This window comes from Pogoniulus pusillus, chromosome 26 (genome assembly GCF_015220805.1).
Source record: "Pogoniulus pusillus isolate bPogPus1 chromosome 26, bPogPus1.pri, whole genome shotgun sequence".
NCBI lineage: Eukaryota > Metazoa > Chordata > Aves > Piciformes > Lybiidae > Pogoniulus > Pogoniulus pusillus.
In genome coordinates, this window is record NC_087289.1 from 5,885,522 (window position 1) to 5,907,743 (window position 22,222).

Genomic DNA, 22,222 nt, shown 5'->3' on the forward strand with positions numbered 1-22,222 from the left:
CATAGGCTTGCTGAGATGTATAAGAAGAACATAAACACAGATGAGGCAGTTGTTTGCTCTCTGTCTTTGGGACTGCACTTCTAACCTAACCTGCTATCTATGTGACTAATCCATCTGCTTCCTAACCCCCTGGCCGACCCTCCAAAACTCACCTTGAACATAAGACAAAGTCTGGGGTAAGGTAGAGGGGTGGGGAGAAGGTGGAAGGGTGGTTGAGAGCTCCTCCTGGGGACTGAGGTTTCTGGGAGCGCTGTTGTGTTTCTGTATTACTTTTTAACTTGTAATTTTCTGTATACAGCTGTAGATAGTGTAAATATCTGCTTGTCTGTTGTGTTAAGCTGTAAGTATAAAGCTTCATTCAATTTCCAGATTTGGCTGAGTCTAGTCTGGGTGATTTTCACAAGTGGGGGAGGGGTGGGGAACACCCAAACCATCACACGCTGTAACAAAGTCTTAACACCCCTCCCCTTACTCTAGGTCCCAGTATAATTGTCTTCATCCAAGCAGTATTAGTTGCAGACATTGGCATGTAACCACATAGAATCATAGAATCATAGAATCAAGAAGGTTGGAAGAGACCTCCAGGATCATCCAGTCCAACCTAGCACCCAGCCCTGGCCAGTAAACTAGACCATGGCACCAAGTGCCTCATCCAGTCTTTCCTTGAACACCTCCAGGGACAGCAACTCCACCACCTCCCTGGGCAGCCCATTCTAATGCCAATCACTCTCTCTGTGAAGAACTTCCTCCTAACATCCAGCCCTCTCTTCAGGTAGTTCAGTAATTCAGGTAACATCTTAATTTAAAACTAACTGAATGATTCTACATCAGTTTGAATTTCTTTTTCAAGTTCAGTGAAAGGTGGATAACAATATCCAAGAGCAAAGATTAGTTTCCCCTTGGTAAAGCTGACTTCAGACCTTAGTGTGCTTAAAATCTTCAGTGATGTGGCACGTTACACACAGCACTGTGCCTGGCAGCCCCTGCTCTCTGAGCAAACTCTCATTAGACAAAGCTTTGCCTCTTGTCTCAGGCTTCATCTCTCGCTGATGCTGAATCCTGATGGTGGCATGAATATACAGAGAATAGCAAGAAACTCTGCAAGCCAACAGAAACCCACATTCCAGAGCTTGCTTCTCACCCTGAATGCCTTTGCACTGCTGGGCAGGTCACAGCCCCTACTCTTCAGATGTGCTGATGGCCAATTACCCACTCCCTTCATTGATGTCTGTCTTCAGGCTTCAAAGCTCAGGTCTGCAGACGCATACTGGACTCCCAACTTGCAGCCACTGCTGTTGTGATTTGAATATAAATGTTGTATTTTATCTTAATATTTATTATACAATGCTGCATTCTATATCTTCATGTATTATGTATTGTATATTTACTTTAATGTTATATGGTTTATGCCATATTTATTTCACTATTTTATATTAAAGCTGGTGAAAGAATCCTCAAGCTCTAAGCTTATCCAGTGCAGCATACAAGGCTATTTGGCAGTGTTGTCATTTGAGCTATAAAGAATGTTTCCCTGGCAAGCAAAGTCATAGAATCATAGAATCAACCAGGTTGGAAGAGACCTCCAAGATCATCCACTCCAACCTAGCACCCTCTATCCAGTCAACCAGACCATGGCACTAAGTGCTTCAGCCAGTCTTTTCTTGAAGACCTCCAGGGATGGTGACTCCACCACCTCCCTGGGCAGCCCATTCCAATGCCAATCACTCTCTCTGCCAACAGCTCCCTCCTAACATCCAGCCTATACTTCACCTGTCACAACTTGAGACTGTGTCCCCTTGTTCTGTTCCTGGTTGTCTCAGGGTGGTGGAGCCTGCAGATGTGAAGATTCAGTCATTATCTTTGTGCAGTACTCAGACAATACAGTGCAGAAGCCACGGCAAAAGCTGTGGGTGCTTGAGTCATGCAGTGTTTGATTCTCTGGGTGATAAGAGTGTAGAGAAATTGAGGACAACATTTGTCCTTAGCAATGTCCACCCGGCCCCTGGGGGGTCCTGTGAATAACACAATGTGTGACCAAACAGCAAGGAAATTTTGCTTCACAGGTCTGTGAAGAGACTAAGTAAAGACCACGAATGGTCTTGAACAGAGAATTTCCCAAAGCCTGCAAACTCCACCACGCAGACAAAGCAGGCATTCATAACACAACCTGCAACCAAACAGGTGTCAGTGGGGAGTGATGGAGGATGGCATAGACAGGCAAGAGAAGATGTTGAACAATAACAACGGGTTGCACTCCTTGTGACCTGCCCTCAACATGGAAATCTTCTTCCCAAGGTCTGCATTTAGTGTAAGCCACACACACCTCTCAGAAATGGAAGGATGGAAAGATAGATCCTCTGTCTTTGTTCATTAAGCACTTTGGGTTGAGCTGTTGAGATGCTTTCTACTGTTCATATTCTTGGAGCATAGGCTTTTCTCTGATCAAGTGACAGCATTGCTCAAGGAGAATCGTTTTGGTCAGCTCTGCATTAACTATCCTGTCAAACACATGATGAAGACAAAAGGCAGGTAATTTTCAGTCCTAGCTGATATCCATCCTGCAGAAGCTCATCTGCAAAGCTGAATAAAACCCAACAGTGAGCTGAAACTGAAGAACAAGAGGCAGAATTAATCTCTTCAATGTTTTCTGGTCCATTTTCTTATGCAGGGGAGGGGATGTTTGATGGTGGTTGGGGTTTCTGTTAATTGAAACTGAATTTTCTTTCTTCTCTTGGCTGTACTTAACAACGAGGAAAGGCAGAAGACAGGGTAAATGGAACAAACGTTCTGCTTTCAGCCTCGTGGATGCAATCCTCACATTTCAAATGGTATAATTGTTTTGTTTTTCCAACATCTTGGCCTGATCTAATGCCACCATCTCACCTAAAGAAAATGAGGGTTAATGTGAGAGACACAGCAATTCATCTGGGAGCTTCCCCTGTGCACTGCATTCCCTTCTGTGGCAAAGACTGGAAGTACAGAGAAAATGATGGATCTCCTCTTCTGATCAGAGAGCAAAAGAGCAGAGTGATGGTGAATAATGTCCGTGTACTTAGCAATCAAGAAAGTGCACAGATCCTGTATTTTACTGAATTGTCCAAGAACTCTATTAAGGGCATTGTATTGTAGCGTTTGAATCTCATCTTCAGCCAGCCCTATAATGAAGGCAAATGAGCATACTATGAACTCCAGCGAACACTGGTGAAACCGGCTGGTCTAAAGGCAGATCTTGTTGAGATAGTGACAGCCATGCAAGCGCAGACCTTTCAAAGGGACCTTTGCTGCCCTCTGCCTGGCTCCTCGAAGGGTGCACTGCTGAAATAATATCAACTGGGTAATGTGGAGCTGCAGAATTGTCACTCGACCTGTGCCGAATTAACCAGCGCTCTCTCTAGCAGTTCTCGATGCCCTTCCTGAGCAGGCTGAGGGCTGCGCAGGGAGAAGCTTCCCTTAACTACAGTGTCACATCGAGAACGTGCCTTAGGACCGGACAGCTAAAGAATGAACTCCTACAAAGATGTGTCCTTTTCTGCCGTGACTCAGGCCAATGCCGCAACCATGTCAGAGAGCATCACTGCTGCAATCCTTTACACATCTGCCTGCAGGTCTCATAATTCAGCAGCAGAGTTAAAACTTGTAACCTCCTTCCAAGTGCAGCAGTGGTCTGCCTCTCCGTGTGATGCTGGCTCCAGTCCATGAGCACTGGAGCTGCTGATACCCTCAGTGCAGTGGTGGCTCTGATGTGTTTCTTTGCCTAGAACTAGTCAGAAGCAGAGCAAGGGCATCTCCCTGCCTTATTGCCTTCCAGTGCTCCTTGTCCCTTTTTGATCCTGTTGGACAACCTCAACCAAACTGGACTGGGCTGACCCCTGGCTCTTCCTGAACTGTATCATTTCTCTGTAGGGAGATGCTGAGTGGAGGCAAAGATACCTACTGCTACCCTCCCAGAAGGAAAGGCAAACTCAGTGTTAGGTCCTTCAGTGGGCAGCTCCCAGGACTGCAGGCTTCTCTACCACAACATGGATAGCTTCTGCCAGCTCCCTGCAAGTGCTGGCTTGTCCAGCCTGAGTGGCACCTCGACTCCTTAACTCACAGCAGGAGAACAACAGACTTCACTGCCTTTATTAACCTCAGAGTAATTTTGACTCTCTGCACACAAAGCCAGACTATGTAAGGAGGCAACAGATCACTGGCTAAGGAGTCTTGCTCTTCTCCTGCTCAATGATGGTTTTCCTACTTATTTCATGTGCACAGAGCATTAGTGACCTTGTTAAACACGATGAAGACATTGGGTTTACTGAGAAGATAAAATCAGTAGGTACGTTCAGAGCTATGGAGATGTTCAGTTAACAACCACGTGAAGTTTTCCATGAGCTATTGTCACCAAGGCAGTAACCATGTCAAGGGAAAGCTACAGACACAAATATATGACATACCAGCGTCATCTATGCCTTACAGCTGTCCACCTGAGGTGAATTTACAAGGCAGAGCCTATGCTCACATGGCTGCACTACTGGAATCAGCATTTTTGCAGCATTCAAGCAAGTTATTTCAGAAAGAATATCAGACAGAATAGATGCAATTGTTTAACTTTCTCTGTAATGCCCCTGAAAACGTATTCCTTGCAGAATATCATCACACCACCAGCTGACCCCAGAGTATTGCTTGTATTATTAGTTTGTTCCCTGCTTTGTCTGCTGCATCTCATGAGCTATTCAGGGGAAAGGCTGCAGTTTTATTAGTGTCATTCTTCTAACATTAGAATCTCACACCACAGGACAGCAAATAAATAGTTCCTGGAGTGTTGGCTAAAACACCACAGGCTGAAATTTCCTCACAGATACCAAGACAAGCTTGTCACAAAGGAAAAAAAGGATAAGCAAAAGTCAGCTGGACTACTGTTTCAAATTAATCTAGCTCACTGGGGAGTTTTTTAGGCCAATGATTTCAATGGATAAATACAGTTTCCAACAACCCCTTCTCAGAAATCTCTTAATGAAAACTTTATCCTTCCCACTAAATCTTTCAGTCAAGAAAATCTAAGGAGAATGTTTCAGCTGAAGACATCAAACCTGAGTTTGAATACTGTGGCTTGTAGAGGTGTTTTGAGGCACTGCAAAAAACAAAATGCACTTTTCTGCCCTGTGGGAACCATAATGAAAAGGGGGAAGGGGGAAAGAAGCTCCCCAGACAAAACTGTCACTCCACAAAGAAAGGAAGGAGGGAAGAACAAGAGATGCTGTAACAGGATCATCCTCACCTCCCCAGCTACCTGACACCAAAGCTGATAAGAAGAGGTAGCCATGTTATGACAGCCTTCAAGCTTTCACAAAGGTAATAAATCCAGGTTAAATGGTCCTGTTCTTATGTCTGGGAATACCTGTTTCTTACCTTGCTGCAGGTATCACTTTGGGAACTGATTTCATCAAGGAAGTAGACATTACCCAGGCTTAGTGTTCATACAAATGCATGATCAGGGCCCTCGATTAAGTGCTGGGCAGTACTAGATGCAGGACAGAATCCCATCTTTCCACTCTGGTGTGGTACTACTCATTTGTGTTTCCTGAGGTTTCCATGAAGCCTTGCAAACCTCCAGAGACCCCACATCTCCCTAGAGTTTCTGAGGTTGTGTCAAAGCTACATTAAAAAGCAGTAAATTACCTCAGTGGCTTTTCTCCTGCAAACAGACCTCTAGCTATGCCATCAAAGGAAACTAAGTAGCTTTGACATTATTTGGTGAGCTCTGATTTCTCTTTTCCTCCCAGTGCTTACAATTTGATTATTTTTGCAGGACATTCTGAGCAGTGCAATCAGGCTGACTGATTTATAACACTGCAACCTCTCTTACCTTTTGAAGACAAGCAAAAGCTTGACCTTTTCCTATCTTCCACAGGTTCTCACAGATAATTGCTAATAGCTCTGAAGCTGGCACTGATCCCTCAGTGCCCTGGGAATCAGCCCAGCCAGTCTGAAAACATCACAGAGGAGGCTCAGGGGTGACCTAATTGATGCCTACAGCTACCTGAGGGGAGGTTGTAGCCAGGTGGGGTTGGTCTCTTCTACCAGGCAACCAGCAACAGAACAAGGGGACAAAGTCTCAAGCTGCACTGGGGGAGATCCAGGCTGGATGTTAGGAACATGTGAGCAGCACCTGGCTCCCCTCAGAGCTGCTCTCAGCTTCGCTGGCCTTCTATGGCAATATCAGCCAGGCTTTAAAAGGTCTTTCAAGCTCAGACAGCTCAGGCTTTGTTAGAAGACAGGCTGAAGTGAACCACTTTTAAAATAGGTCAGGCAAAAATACTTTGTCCCCTTTTACTTAGCACTGGTGAGGCCACACCTCAAATACTAGGTTCACTTTTGGGTCTTTCACTACAAGAAAGACATTGAGGTCTGGAGCATGTCCAAAAGGCAACAAAGCTACCACAAAGGTCTAGAGCACAAGTCTTATGAAGAGTGGCTGAGGCAAGTGGAGTTGTCTAGTCTGGAGAAAAGGAGGCTCAGGGGAGACCTTGTTGCTCTCCATAACTACCTGAAAGGAAGTTGTAGCAAGGTGGGTGTTGGTCTCTCAAGTGAAAAGTGCTAGGACAAAAGGAAATGGCCTCAAGTTCCATCAGGGAAGGTTTAGGTTGGACATTAGAAAACATTTCTTCCCCAAAAGGATTGTCAATCCTTGGGACAGGCTGCCCAAGGCAGTGGTGGTGTCACTGTCCCTGGCACTATTTAAAAGCCATGTAGATGTGCTGCTGAGGGACACGGTGTTCTGGCGGACTTGGATTGTAAGAAGAGAAATGCAGAGGCTCTGGAAAGCAGACCTCTCCCCTCTCCCTGCTCTGAGCCTCTCACTGGCATCCTGCTGCCAGGCCTCATGCTCTGCTCTCTCCTCTCCTGGGCACCTGTGTGCAAAGGACTGCAACTCAGCGGTGAGCAGCTCCTGTCACGGACGTGACACACGAACAACCCCCCCCAGCTACCAAGTCTGGTTCCTGGGAGGTGCTCTGCATCCCTCCCCTCGAGCCTCCAGACAAGAGGTATTTGCACCCCTTGGTTTGGGCTGTGTCATGCCCACTGGTTCAGGCAACTCGTCCTGCTCCAGCTGCTTATGGACCTTCCCAGACAAGCTTCCCATCACAGAATCATAGAATCATAGACTCAACCAGGTTGGAAGAGACCTCCAAGATCATCCAGTCCAACCTAGCACCCAGCCCTAGCCAGTCAACTAGACCATGGCACTAAGTGCCTTATCCAGTCTTTTCTTGAAGACCTCCAGGGACGGTGCCTCCACCACCTCCCTGGGCAGCCCATTCCAATGCCAATCACTCTCTCTGTGAAGAGCTTCCTCCTAATATTCAGCCTAGACCTACCCTGGCACAACTTGAGACTCTGTCACCTTGTTCCATTGCTGGTTGCCTGGGAGAAGAGGCCACCCCCTACCTGGCTACAATGTCCCTTCATGTAGTTGTAGACAGTAATAAGATCACCCCTGAGCCTCCTCTTCTCCAGGCTAAACAACCCCAGCTCCCTCAGCCTCTCCTCATAGGATTTGTGTTCCAGGCCCCTCACCAGCTTTGTTGCCCTTCTCTGGACATGTTCCAGCACCTCAACATCTTTCTTGACTTGAGGGGCCCAGAACTGGACACAGTACCATCAGGCCTCTTTACCAGCTGCTCCTTCGGCAGGGTATCTGGGAAGCATGTGGCAGCCAGGAGTGGCAGCATCACATAGCAGTGATGCTAACCCTTGCAGTGCTACCCATGCTTCCAGCTTACGTTTGAAGCAGCAGCGGCAGGTCCAACCTCCCCACATCACCGCCTTCTCCGCCCTGCCTTATCTGTCTGCCCTCACATGCAAATCCAAAGAGACTTTGGCATCAGTTTTTAGTAGGGCACACAGTTTGCTGCCAAACAAAATGTCAGGATGTGATCTCCCATATTTCACTAGTGCTATTCTGCCACTGCCAAGACCCTGTTTTTCCCAAGGAAGGTTGGAGCAGATGATCCTTGAGGTCTCTTCCAGCCTGGTGTTCTATGATTCCCTGATTAAATTTAATAGCAGCTAAATATCAAGTGCTTACTATTTTGATGCTGTGTTCCATCAGCTATTGGATTAGAAAAAATGAGACAGGTCTAAATTTGTGATTCATGGTAAACTGCCTAAATTCATCCTAATCACACAGTGGCCAGCATGCAGTGACAACTGATTTAACAGATGATCATCCTTTTAGCTGCTCTGTTCTCCCTCACAAAAATAGGAATGTTAATGAAGGACAAATTCACTTACACTTTACAAATCTTTTCCAGACAACATAAATAAATTTAGAATCTCCTCAGGAATTTTTTTTCCCCTTTTCTACTATTATAGACTCTTCCCTTGAACTTGAGCAGCAGTTTGTGTACATGAGAAGACTTCCTACCTTCTGGTATACTGCTGAACTTCTGAGGTGATTAAAAGGTCTCTCTGGTGTTTTCCATGTGTATTTTTCAGTTTATCATCAGGGTACTCAGCTGAACAACCCCTTGGAGGAGTTCCTTGCACATGCTGTAGCAGCCATCCAGTGCTGATCTTGACAGGAGTTAGCTCACAGAATCATAGAATCAACCAGGTTGGAAGAGACCTCCAAGATCATCCACTCCAACCTCGCACCCAGCCCTAGCCAGTCAACCAGACCATGGCACTAAGTGCCTCATCCAGGCTTTTTTGAACATCTCCAGGGATGGAGACTCCACCACCTCCCTGGGCAGCCTGTTCCAATGCTTAAATCTGTCAGGCCAGACAGCACGATGCCTTTATGGCTGAGAATGATGGAGTGTTACAGATCAAAAGAACTTTAACCAAATAAAGGATCACCTTAAAGAGTAGGTAACAGAACCTGAACAAAACTACCTGCTGTAAACAAAAGAAATTCATATTCAAGACAACAAAAAAAAACCATTCCATGGTGTGATGGTTTGGGAGTTACCCACCCCACACACGCAATGAAACCACCCAGACTAGACTCAGCCAGCTGGAAGTTAAGGAATGAAGCTATATTTACATCTTAGCACAATTTAAAAGCAGGTACATACACAATATTTACAGTTCTACACAAGTTAAAGGTAATATGGAAACACAATACCCCTCTGAGAACAATCAGATTGCCAGGAGGGCTCCTGACCCAAACCTCCTCCCGCCTCCCTCCCTTCAGAAATAACCAGATCAACTCATGTATATCTCATGTGGTAAATCTGGAGAGATATCAGGTGAGATCTCAAAAAAAAAAAAAAAACGACAAGAAGGAGGTTAGAGGGAAAAGGGTTAGGTCAGATTAAAGAGTTAGGGCATAGGTAACCACAAAGACACACCAGAGAGAAGGAACAGAACTGCAAGCTGAGAATCACAGAGTCAACCAGGTTGGAAGAGACCTCCAAGATCATCCAGATCAATCTGTCACTCAGCCCTGTCCAATCAGCCAGACCATGGCACTAAGTGCCTCATCCAGTCTATTCTTGAACACCTTCAGGGACAGTGACTCCACCACCTCCCTGGGCAGCCCATTCCAATGCCAATCACTCTCTCTGCCAACAGCTCCCTCCTAACATCCAGCCTAGACCTCCCCTGGATCAACTTGAGACTGTGTCCCCTCGTTCTGTTGCTGCTTGCCTGGCAGAAGCGACCAACCCCCACCTGGCTACAGCCTCCCTGCAGGTAGTTGTAGACAGCAATGAGGTCTGCCCTGAGCCTTCTCTTCTGCAGGCTGCACACTCCCAGCTCCCTCAGCCTCTCCTCAGAGGGCTGTGCTCCAGCCTCTCACCAACTTCATTGCCCTTCTCTGGACACATTCCAGTATCTCAACATCTCTCTTGAAGAGTGTGAGAAGTGAGTGTCTTACCTATGTTTTGACTAGTTGCATTTCTCAGCAGAAAAAATGAGGGACATAGGTTACTGTTGCCTTTCTTCCTTCCTTCCTTCCTTCCTTCCTTCCTTCCTTCCTTCCTTCCTTCCTTCCTTCCTTCCTTCCTTCCTTCCTTCCTTCCTTCCTTCCTTCCTTCCTTCCTTCCTTCCTTCCTTCCTTCCTTCCTTCCTTCCTCCCTTCCTCCCTTCCTTCCTCCCTTCCTCCCTTCCTCCCTTCCTCCCTTCCTCCCTTCCTCCCTTCCTTCCTTCCTTCCTTCCTTCCTTCCTTCCTTCCTTCCTTCCTTCCTTCCTTCCTTCCTTCCTTCCTTCCTTCCTTCCTTCCTTCCTTCCTTCCTTTCTTCCTTCCTTCCTTCTCACAGATAAGGATTTAATTTCTCTCAGTAAAATATTCCAGTTAGCCTCAAACCAGCACACATGCTCTCAAGATACACCTTCACAGAAGCAAGTAAGATTGCTTATCAGCTGGGCTGTGAGATGCTGCACATGTCCACCCTAGCGTGGAACAGCACAAATCCTGTATGGGTGGGGCTGCAGTGTACCCCCTGGCATGGGCTCTGTGCTGATCTGTGTCGCCCCCGCAGGGAGCCGGAAGGTGAAAGCCCGCAGCAGGTTGGCAAAGAAGACAAAGAGCTCGGTCCTGGCCAGGTGCTCCCCCAAACACACCCGGTGCCCTGCGGAGGAAGAGGGGAAGGACAGTCAGGATCACAGCTCACAGGACGTTAGGGGTTGGAAGGGACCCAAGGAGATCATCAAGTCCAGCCCCCCTGCCAGAGCAGGACAATTCTATCTAACACAGAAATGTGTTATATGGAAGGAAATGACCCTGACCTCAAAGGCAAAGACATTCATCCTCACACAGTGCAAAAGTATTTTTGCTGAGTCCAGAATTTCTTTAGGGCTTAATGCAATCAGTGGCATAAAACTTAATGTAATTCTTCCTTTAATGAATCCTGGCTGCAGCTATAGATATATGTAGCCCTCCTGCTTGGAGTTTCACTTCAATTACCTTAAAAACCTCATCTTCATTTGACTGACAACTTTAAAGGAATTCATTCCACCCTGTAAATGATGAATAATTTGTTCTTCCCAGGAGATGTTGTGCTCCAGTTTTGTAAGCATAAAGCATCAACGCAGCTGCTTGCAAGCACTTCCCAAATGCATATCTGGTGCTGAAATGTGTGCCCCAGATCGATAACCATGATCACTAGCAGAGGATTTCCTTCCCCAAAATAGAGTAAGTTAGATGCTGTCAGGACATAGAATCAGTCAGGGTTGGGAGGGACCACAGGGATCATCTAGTTCCAACCCCCCTCCATGGGCATCTCTGATTTTCCCTGTTATTATTTGCTCAGTAGAACAAATGTTTATAGTTGGACTGGGACACATTACTGAAGATAATCATGTTAATTCTCATCACTGTTTTCCACAAAGAGGTTTGAGATAAACAACCAATAGCTTTTCAATAGACATCTTAGTTCTACATCCCCAAACCCAAAGATTAATGTCTGTGCTGTCAGTCCAATTACCTATTGAGAATGGCAGAAAGGCTTGTTGGCTCACAAAGTTCCCATCCTTGTCCAAGAAGTGGCCAGGGTTGAACTGTCGAGGTGTTTCCCACTGCTCTGGGTCATACAAAGATGAAGCAATATTCGGAACAACTATGGTGCCCTGTAAGGAGAAAAACCCTCACTCAATCCTGGCTGACAGGTGTCCCTCAGGCAGTCCAAGCCAGCTAGGTCAGACCAGCGTTAGTTTAACTTTGAGAGCTTACTGCCATGTGCTTGCAGGTGCATTTCCCCAGCAGGAATTGTGAGGAGCATGAAGTCTTTTTGTTTCAGAATGCATGTCCAAGCCTGACAGTGAAAGTGGTGGTGTCAATAGAAACTGACAATTTCATTTGCTCCAAACCCATTTTCTCTTCTGACCTGAGAAGTTTCTGTGCTTTGGCCTCTTGGACAAAAGCTTGTTGCAAACCTTCACGTTTTACCCTGTAGCTTGTACAGGCTTTCCACAGGCAAAACTTCAGTCAGAAACCTTTCCAGTGCCTTATCAACACAAATCAGCCACGGTACCCTTCAGTATCAGTCTCTAAGGTTTTGCTTTCATTTGTTTGTAGAAACCCTTCTGAAAATCCCCTCTTCCACCCAGGATCACCTTTCGTTACTCCCAAAAGCCACATCACTCTGGTTTCTTGTCCTTGTTCCTGTTCAAGCTACCTCCCAGAGGCATCCAACCCTGCTGCTGTTGGGAACAGCGCCCTGACACAAACGGATATTAATCCACATTCTGCTCTACTGAGTGCAGAAAAGGTCTGTAGCAATTAAGAAACTGTACCTTTTTGAGGGGAAAGCCAAGCAGAGTCGTGTTCCTCACACACACCCTGGGCATGCCGACTGAGATGATGTTGCTGAAGCGCTGGATCTCATGAACCACAGCATTTGTGTAGGGCAGTTCTCTCCGATCCTCATAGCAAATTAACTGGGAAGGTCCCAAAACAGCATCCAGCTCCTTCTGCACTTTCTCTGTGGAGAAGCATTTACCATTGCAGGTGGAAAAATACATCAAGTATTTTCACTTATTCCATTTTCAAAGCCATTTCTCATACACAGCTACGAGGACAGCAACAAAATTATTGTCCAAATGTAAGTAACTTCTGTAAAGAAACAGCAGCATTGCAATATGTTAAATACATGAGAGCCTTACAGCTGGCTCTGAAGCTGTTGGAATGTAGAATAAGAAAAGGTATTTGTTGCTCAACACTCTAAGACTCTCCAGAAGTTGCCCTATGAGGAGAGGCTGAGGGAGCTGGGGATGTGCAGCCTGGAGAAGAGGAGGCTCAGGGCAGACCTCATTGCTGTCTACAACTATGTGAAGGGAGATTGTAGCCAGGTGGGGTTTGGTCTCTTCTCCCAGGCAACCAGCAATAGAACAAGGGGACACAGTCTCAAGTTGTGCTGGGGAAGGTCTAGGCTGGATGTTAGGAGGAAGTTGTTGGCAGAGAGAGTGATTGGCATTGGAATGGGCTGCCCAGGGAGGTGGTGGAGTCACTGTCCCTGCAGGTGTTGAAGCAAAGCCTGGCTGAGGCACTCAGTGCCATGGTCTGGTTGACTGGCTAGGGCTGGGTGCTAGGTTGGGCTGGATGATCTTGGAGGTCTCTTCCAACCTGCTTGATTCTATGATTCTACGATAAATACAAGAGATAACAGATTTAACTTGATGCTTTCTTTTGGCTAGCTGCTTCAGGCACCTACAGCCAGTTAGAAACACCAGACTCACAGCTCTCTAGCGTTTAAGACAGGTGAATCTCAGCCTTAAAAAGCCTAATTCCTATAGGGAAGGGAAATGAGTCTTATGTAGGATATCAGCTAAGTGAAGCAATGCCAAATAGAACAATGTCCAGAATTTGCTTCTTGGTGCTTGTCCTTAGGCCAAGAATGGCATGACTGAAATTATTGACTGCACAGGAGTGTTTGCAGCACTAACCAAAGTATAAAACCTGTTTTTTTCAATCTTCAAGAGAGGCAGCACACACATAATGAAAGTGCCTTGGGTTTGAAAAAATGATCCTGCCCTTTTCCAGACCCTTTTGAACAACACTGAGACGCAGCAAGCCCATCCTGCATTGATCGGTTTGTGCTCGTTCACATCAGCTCTCAGCAGCCAGCAGCCCTTCACAAAACTATGCTAGGCAGACCTTAACAACAGAGATTTAAGCACCTTACAGAATTCAAATTTATATTCAGAAGTATTTTAGGGAAGCACATTTCTTTCTATGAAGACCTAGCTCACAAAATCAAGCCCAGCTACCTCAGGATGCAGCATAGTTTGAAGTGATCAGTCACTGCAAGAGTACAAACATGCATCACTGTTTCAGTGGCTCAGGGAACAAGGAGAGCCTGGTTGAGTGGTGAGGCAAAAGGCCCAACTTTTCTGCATGGAATATACAAAGGCAAAAGCAGAAATGGGTTCAAAAAGAAGCCACCAAGTGAATGAGGACAGATACACTGATATCAGTTCATGATGAGAGCTTAGATGCAGTGTATGACTCAAGAAGGCCAGGAAGGCTCGTTCTGCACACACCCTGCTTTCCCAAGTAGTGCCAGGTATTACATATACACAGAATAAAATTCTTTGCATGAATCAGTCCTTTCATAACCTCAATTACATTGTGTGATAATAAACATGCATGGGATTAAGTAGTTCTTCTTGTCCGACAGCCATAGGTTGAGCAACTTTTTCTTATCTTCATCTCTTCCCCCCATTTAAAATCCTGTTCTTCTGTGGTTACTTGCACATGTTCTGCTATCTAACAATGAGATTTCTGTTATCCACCATAAGACATCATTCTTTCTTTGGTTTTCATTCAGTACTCTGTGAAAGTGATGACAGGTATTAAAAGCTAGACTTAAAAATTAACTTCTTAAATACACATGGGCATAACAGGTGAGCCATTGAATGCCCTTTCCAAGTAGAACCATTTCATAGAATCATAGAATCAACCAGGTTGGAAGAGACCTCCAAGATCATCCACTCCAACCTAGCACCCAGTCCTAGCCAGTCAACCAGACCATGGCACTAAGTGCCTCATCCAGCCTTTTTTGAACACCTCCAGGGCTGGTGACTCCACCACCTCCCTGGGCAGCCCATTCCAATGCCAATCACTCTCTCTGTGAAGAACTTCCTCCTAACATCCAGCCTATACCTCCCCTGGCTTAACTTGAGACTGTGTCCCCTTGTTCTGGTCCTGGTTGCCTGGGAGAAGAGACCACCCCCCACCTGGGTACAGCCTCCTTTCAGGTAGTTGTAGACAGCAATGAGGTCTGCCCTGAGCCTCCCCTTCTGCAGGCTGCACACCCCCAGCTCCCTCAGCCTCTCCTCATAGGGTTTGTGCTCCAGGCCTCTCACCAGCTTTGTCGCCCTCTTGTGGACACTTTCCAGTATCTCAATAGGAGAATTTCTATTGCAAGAAAGTCGAATACAACACAGAATTAGCTTAATCACCCTGATACCTTGGGGTCATAAATGGACCTCTGTCACTGAAATACAGCCAATATGAAGCAGAATCAATGTCACTCTCCAGAGTGACATCCCTGCCATCACACATCAGTTTCTTGTTAATTATTTCCAGCCACCATTCATGTTTATCACTAAGTCAGAACCCAGATCAGTATCCTGAAGTATCATCAGCACCTCACCAGTGGCTGCAGAAGTGGCCACTGCTCCTTCAAGGATTATGCAAGCAAACCCTCTGGCTTCCCAAAGAGCCACAGCAGTCCTCTTACCCTGTTGACCACCCTGCTGTAATCTTTATTTCCTCAAGGAACTCAACCTCTTCGTTTCAGCTATCCACAACCACACGTAACCCTGTGCATACTTCCTAGACTGTTACCTCCCTCTGGGATCTGCCTTATGCTTGTGACTATTGTTTGAGCCTCTGTGCAGACACTCTGGGTCTACCAACACTGCCCAGTGCAGGCCTACCAGCACAAAAGGTTCCGTGTGCCACAAGCCATATATCAGTGCCTAGGAATAATCTCTGATCTATGGAAATATTACACCTTGGATGCTATGTTGCATAAGAGATATTTGTGCCATGCTTATCCACTCACCTTGGATGTCTGGATTTGTCACCATGTAGAGCAGGCCCCAGTTCAAAGTGGTGCTTGTTGTCTCTGATCCACCCAAGAAAAGGTCATTGATAGAACAAACCATATTGTCTTCATTGTATGTAGACCTGGGTTCATCTTTGGACTGCAAATGATAAGCTATTGAGGCTTATATGTGAAAGCTTGCAAGGTACTCTGGCATATCAATAACTAGAAAGGATCTAGCAAGTCCCCAGTTACTGTACATATATTGGGATGGCTATGAAAGCTAAGACACAGTGATAGAAGGGCTTAAATTGGATGGTTTGCTCACAGAATCACAGAACATTAGGGGTTGGAAGGGATCTTGAAAGATCATCTGCTCCAACCCTCTGCCAGAGCAGGATCTCCTGGGGTAGGTCACACAGGAAGGCATCCAGGCAGGTTTTGAATATCTCCAGAGAAGACAACACCACAACATCTCTGGGCAGCTTTGTTCCAGTTTTAAGAGACCAGTTAAAGGTCTCTTCTACCTTATTTATCAGCAATGTGTGATCAGGCAGAACAAATACTTACTTTTTCAATGTGATCCAGGTAAAAGTCAACAAAATCCTGCAGTTCATCTGGCATCCCACGCTCTGCATGCATCCTGATCTCTCTCCTTGTAAATGAGCTCAGGACATCATAGCAAGCCAACACCTTCTTATGAGGACCAGGGAGATGGCACATCAGCCAGGGGAAAATTTCATACAGCTGCAGGAGTAACACACAAGAGATATCACAAGTCTCTATCATGGACCCAAGGAGATCATCAATTCCACCCCCCCTGCCAGAGTAGGACCACTCGATCAAGTACAGATCACAGAGGAACGCATCCAGACAAGACTTGAAAGTCTCCAGAGAAGGAGACTCCATGACCTCCCTGGGGAGCCTGTTCCAGTGCTCTGTGACCCTCACAGTAAAGAAGTTCCCCCTGTGTTGAGGTGGAACCTCTTTTGCTGCAGCTTACACCCATTGCTCCTTGTCCTATCCCAGGCAGCAAGTGAGCAGAGCCTGTCTCCCTGCTCTTGACCAGCCCTCAGGTGTTTTTAAACATTGATTAAATCCCCTCTCAGTCTTCTCTTCTCCAAACATGAAAGCCCCAGGTCCCTCAGCCTCTCCTCATAAGCCATGTCCTCCTGTCCCCTAATCATCCTTGTAGTCCTCCACTGGACTCTCTCCAGCAGCTCCCTGTGCCTCTGAAACTGGGGAGCCCAAAACTGAACACAGTATTCGAGATGAGGTCTCATCGGGGCAGAGTAGAGGGGGAAGAGAATCTCCTTTGATCTGGACACACTCTTCTTAGTACACCTCGGGATCCCATTGGCCTTCTTGGCCACAAGGGCACATTGCTATGCCATGGTTAACTTGTTAGCCACTAGCACCCCCAGGTCCCTCTCCACAGGGCTGCTCTCCAGCAGATCACCTCCCAGCCTGTTCTGGTGCAGTTTGTTATTCCTCCCCAGGTGCAGGACTCTGCACTTGTCCTTGTTGAACCTCATTTGGTTCCTCTGTGCCCAGCTCTCAGTCTGTCCAGGTCTCTCTGGATGGCTGCACAGCCTTCAGCTGGATCAGCCATGTCTCCCAGTTTGATGTCATCAGCAAACTTGCTGAGCAGACACTCTGTGCCCTCAATGTCATTGATGAAGATTTTGAACAGGACTGATCTAGCACTGATCCCCAGGGGACTGCACTCATTACAGCTCTCCAGCTGGACCTAGCACCATTGATCACCACTCTTTGAACTCTGTCTTGGTTTCAAGCCATGAAAGAGCACACTATTAATGTCTAGCTGTGCTGGTAGTGAGATCCGGAGTTCCACAGACCTTTGGTTCAACCGCAGAACGGTCATAATTGGAATCAGCTGTATTGCAGCCTTCAATTTTCACGTGTTCGATTGCAATGAAGTGAATTCTGGCGTTTAAAAGGTGAGATCCTGCCCTCCAGTGGAGAGTAGCAGGAAGGAAGAGGCGAAGCTGCTGCCAACTGCCCTCGCTAGGACGTGCGGCTGCAGCTGTGGCTGCAGCCCAAAGCAGAGGTTGGCTGCAGCCAGACTGCGCTTCTCGCAGCCTGCCTGATTCAGAAGAGCACAGATGCTTCACTTACGTGATGGATGAAGCTGCCTCCAAATTTGAATAGACGCTCCGTGGCTCTAATCACCTCGCGGAAGGTTTCGTCGTCTCTAGAGAAGCGATGTCCGAAGACAACGGCACAAATGACATTCGAGACGGAATGAATGAGAGGGAACGACGGATCCAGCGGTTTCCCTGCAAGCATAGGAAGGAATGTCACTGTTCGTGTCTCCTCTCTGCTTTAGTGGCATGAGGCAGTACTGGAGATTACCCGAAGAACTTCCAAGAGAGCATTGCATTTCACAGAGAAGCAGCAATCTTCTTACAAAAGTCTAGCACCAAAGTGATCCTTTACAAGTGTGGTGCAATCTCACAGTCCCTGAAGAAATGCCAGATGTCTGAAATATCTGGTAACATTTGGTGTTGGACTCGATGGTCTCTTTGGGTCCCTTCCAACCCCTGACATCCTGTGACCTTTTAATATGATAAACCAAATTTACAGGTATTCATAGGGGTGAAGTTACCCACTCAACAACCATATCAGATGCAACTTTTTCTAGATCATAGAATCATGGAATCAAGCAGGTTGGAAGAGACCTCCAAGATCATCCAGCCCAACCTAGCACCCAGCCCTAGCCAGTCAACCAGACCATGGCACTAAGTGCCTCACCCAGGCTTTTCTTCAACACCTGCAAGGATGGTGAATCCACCACCTCCCTGGGCAGCCCATTCCAATGCCAATCACTCTCTCTGACAACAACTTCCTCCTAACATCCAGCCTAGACCTCCCCCAGCACAACTTGAGACTGTGTCCCCTTATTCTGTTGCTGCTTGCCTGGCAGAAGAGACCAACCCCACCTGTCTACAACCTCCCTTCAGGTAGTTGTAGACAGCAATGAGGTCCCCCCTAAGCCTCCTCTTCTCCAGGCTGCACATCCCCAGCTCCCTCAGCCTCTCCTCATAGGGTTTGTGCTCCAGGCCCCACACCAGCTTTGTCGCCCTCTTGTGGCGAAGGTGTGGCCTGACCAGTGCTGAGTAAGGGAAAGAATAACCTCCCTTGTCCTGCTGGCTACACTGTTCCTGACAGTGCGGCCAGTAGGACACCCTCTGTGGCCAGTGTTCACTCTCTAGTGGAGCAAAGTTGCCTCTGCTTTCAGAGAACTCATGCACTAAAGACATGAGGCTAATGAGAAAAAAATGAATCGGTATTTATTGCAGAGATACCTTCCATACTTGTAAAGAAGTCTACCAGGTAGTGGGCCTCTTCTTGAACTCGATGCTCTAGACCTCTTTTCCCCAGACCAAGGTTGCGTAGAGTCCTCAGTGCAAACCTCCTCTGCTGCTTCCAGGTGTGCCCCGTTGCCAACATAATCCCTGCAGGCATTCAAAGAAGAGCTCTTTATCCTGCTAGTACTTACTGCAGACAAGGACTATCACATTGCCTATGAATGCAAAGACACAAAGGAACAGCCGCTGGACTGTAAGCATGTGGGCAGGGCTAACATGGACAAACTCAGCTTGCTAACAAAAGGACTTGCAGGATTAAACTCCATCCAAGGCCACCAGTTATCTCAGAAAGTGTGGCAGCTGCTTCTCTAGACACTTTCTAAAGTGCTTGCCTCCCACTCTCTTCTATGCTTGGACCTCACCTGACTGTCCACAGTCAGGAAGGAAAGTTCCTGTCCACAGGGCAGAGAAGTTCTGTACTTGGGCTTTGTGACAAAGCTCTTCAAGAGAAATAAACGTCAGACACCAGGAGGCTCTTTAGTGTGGTATGAGAGTCACCAATGACTGAAACAAATTCAAATGAGAAATGTTTGGGGAGTTAGCTCAGAAAAAGCTGAGGCCACAGATAAAATACAAATTGCTTCATAATGTGTCTGTGGAAATTAGGAGCTTGGGAATTTCCAGTATGGTTTGGGACATAACAGTCTACAGCAAGGATGAAATAGAAGTGCATTGATCCTCTAGGTGAACCTGTGTCACTAAGGAAACAGTCACACAAAGAAGGGTGGGGGAAGAAGATCCCACCAGCGAGCTCACTTTTCAACTGAAAATGTAATGGTTGGAGACAAGTAGTCCAGCACAAGGAAATATGCTCTTTCCTGCTTGTTCTGCTTCTCTGTGCCACAACCTACCACTGCCTCATTTTGTCATCTCTGAATCTCCTCTTAATAGTTCACACAAGGTATTATGAATCATTTTTGCTTTGCTGGTCTTTTCCTCCTGCTACTATCCAAAGCCCTCTGCACTTGGCAGCTCAGCTGGCTGCCATTGCTCCTAGACAAACCCTGCTCCTGCAGCATCTTTGGAAATGATTGCAGGCTACCAAAGAGCTACAGTTTGTCAAGCTGATAATTCTGTGCAATATTTGTAGCAGGAAATCCTCACCTTTTCCTTTGGCCATTGCTCTGAAGAAAGGAGACACTAACCTCCCAGAAACATCTTCAGGGTGCATGGTCATACCATCCTTAACTGCTTGATATCCATTCAGTATGATGACTGGGGCCCATCCAAACCACAAGGTGAATATGTTGCCATGAACTTTCGCCAGCTGCAGATGGGAGAGAAGCCAGGAAAGCACGGATGAAATCCCACATGCTGCAAACAAGGTTGAACCTGTCCTCACACAGATTGCAGGAACCAGCCCTAAGGTGAAATGGTGTTCTCCATCTTTCCCACAAGACTGCAATTATCAGTGAGAAGCACAAATGCCTTTTCCAGCATCCACTGGTGGGAACATCTGAACATTCCAGCTTCTCAGAGTCACTTATCTATGCCAGGAAATGTTAGGTGTCTTTTATAACAAGAAGGCTCAGTTCAGAAGGATTCATGTGACAAAGAATGTTTTCTATAAACATCCTTTTAGATGTTTTCTATAAATTCATTTCTTTCAACAAGGTTTCTACCAATTATGCTGGCAAAGTGTTGCAGAAGGAACACAGAAATCACAGGATCACAGGATATTAGGGCTTGGAAGGAACCTCCAGAGGTCACCTAGGCCAACCCCTTTGTCAGAGCAAGGCTTTAATCTAATGCAGGTCACAGAGGAAAGTGTCAGAGGAGTAAGTAGCTTGTAGAGACTGGACCAGTTACTTTCTTATTTCCTTCTACCCTTTTGGGTAGATACTAGAATCCAACTAAGGCCATTCTGTCTTGCAGTGCCCTTACTTCCCAACTGAATTTGCCTTTTAGTCGGAATAATCAGTGTGCCTTGTCCATACCAATGACAGAAGCCACTGGAGTTGTCCACTGAGAATTCTGAAAGCAAGGCAAGAACCAAAAGAATGAGGCAGGGGTAGCTTTGTGTGCAGATGTACAGCTCAAAACCACCTAAGAGAAGGTTCATGGGGTGTTCTTAGATGCTGCCAGTACAAATAGATACACTCATAGTGCATCTTAAGTGTTCATTTACTACTCCAACGAGAGAGCGAGAGAGCTCAGAAAGCTAAAAACCTGTGCTGCAAAAATGATTTGCTTTTACATGGTATTTCTTTTCCCTGAGTGCAAATCTGATGTCTTAGCTCCCTAAAGGTATTTAACCCTGAATTATATCAAGTTTCACACGGATTTGTCAAGGTTAATGCTAAGGGGTAGCGGAAGGATACCAAGCTTCATATGAATCTCTCCAATTTATCATTTAGAGGTGGTAAGTTAAAGCATCAGAATGATTTTTACACATTGAGAGCTTCCAATACAAGTTTTCTTAGCTTGGCAAACTATGCTGCAATAACTTTCTCTTCCTTTGCCAACCAAGGCAGCAGTTCCAAGCCAAACTTAGTGCACTATTGCAGCAGCTAGTTAACGATCGCACCACGTTACCAACGTCCTTTGGGGAGAGGATGTTTTAAAACAGCAAAGAACAGGAGAAATGGGACATTACAGAGACTTCTAAGCAATTAGGAGTATCTGAAAATAAATACCTTCATGAGGAGATCACGATTAAACTGAAAGTTCAGCTGTATCAAGGTCCCAAATACTGGGAGAGGGATTGGTCCAGGAGGAAGCCGTCTCCGCGCTCGCTGCAACTTCACAAACTTCAAAACGAAGAGGAATACAGCTAAGGCTATGAGAACCTCACCTATTGCCAGCATTTTAATGCTTGCCCTTACCAGCTTGTGTTTATTGCATAAAAAAAGCTGTGGAAGGTATTAAGGCTGGTTGCTCAGCCAGTTGTTTCCCTAAGTGTTTAAATTTCAGCTAGTAACTATTCCCCGCCCCTAACCCTCCCTCTTTATTATCAGCCACTCCCTTTTTTTTTCCCCCCTCTGCTCATTACATTCATGCTCAAACATATTTAACAGATGCATGTCACTCTCTCTCTTCTTACTTATAATATAGTTATCAACTGTGGAACTGTGCTGGTTTGAGGCTAATTGGAATATTCTAATGAGAGAAATTAGATCATTGGTAGCCAAAAGAAAATAATGGTAAAGGCTACATCATTCATTGGTTTGCTAAAAGGGGTTAAAAGCCAAATGATGAACAATTTGCTCTCTTTTGCTTCAGAGCCCTTGTTCCTTTCACTTCTCCTATGCCCCACTCTAACATCTTCCATTAACCTTGGCTAACAGACAGCAAATACTGTGACCAATTCTGGGCTCCTCAATTCAAGAGAGATATTGAGATACTGGAAGG

The 22,222-nt window shown here is 46.2% G+C and overlaps 1 protein-coding gene across 1 annotated transcript; it reads right to left on the reverse strand.

Annotated features, from left to right (window-relative positions):
- Positions 1–9,872: 9,872 nt before the first annotated feature.
- LOC135186765 (cytochrome P450 2J4-like) lies at positions 9,873–21,678 on the reverse strand. Its single transcript, XM_064164763.1, has 9 exons — positions 21,508–21,678; positions 19,976–20,138; positions 18,809–18,958; positions 17,619–17,779; positions 16,050–16,226; positions 15,498–15,639; positions 12,223–12,410; positions 11,415–11,556; positions 9,873–10,559 (listed from the first exon to the last, which is right to left on the reverse strand). Exons 1-9 carry the CDS (start codon positions 21,676–21,678, stop codon positions 10,381–10,383), a joined length of 1,473 nt encoding a protein of 490 aa, XP_064020833.1. The 3' UTR covers positions 9,873–10,380.
- Between the last annotated feature and the right edge of the window lie 544 nt (positions 21,679–22,222).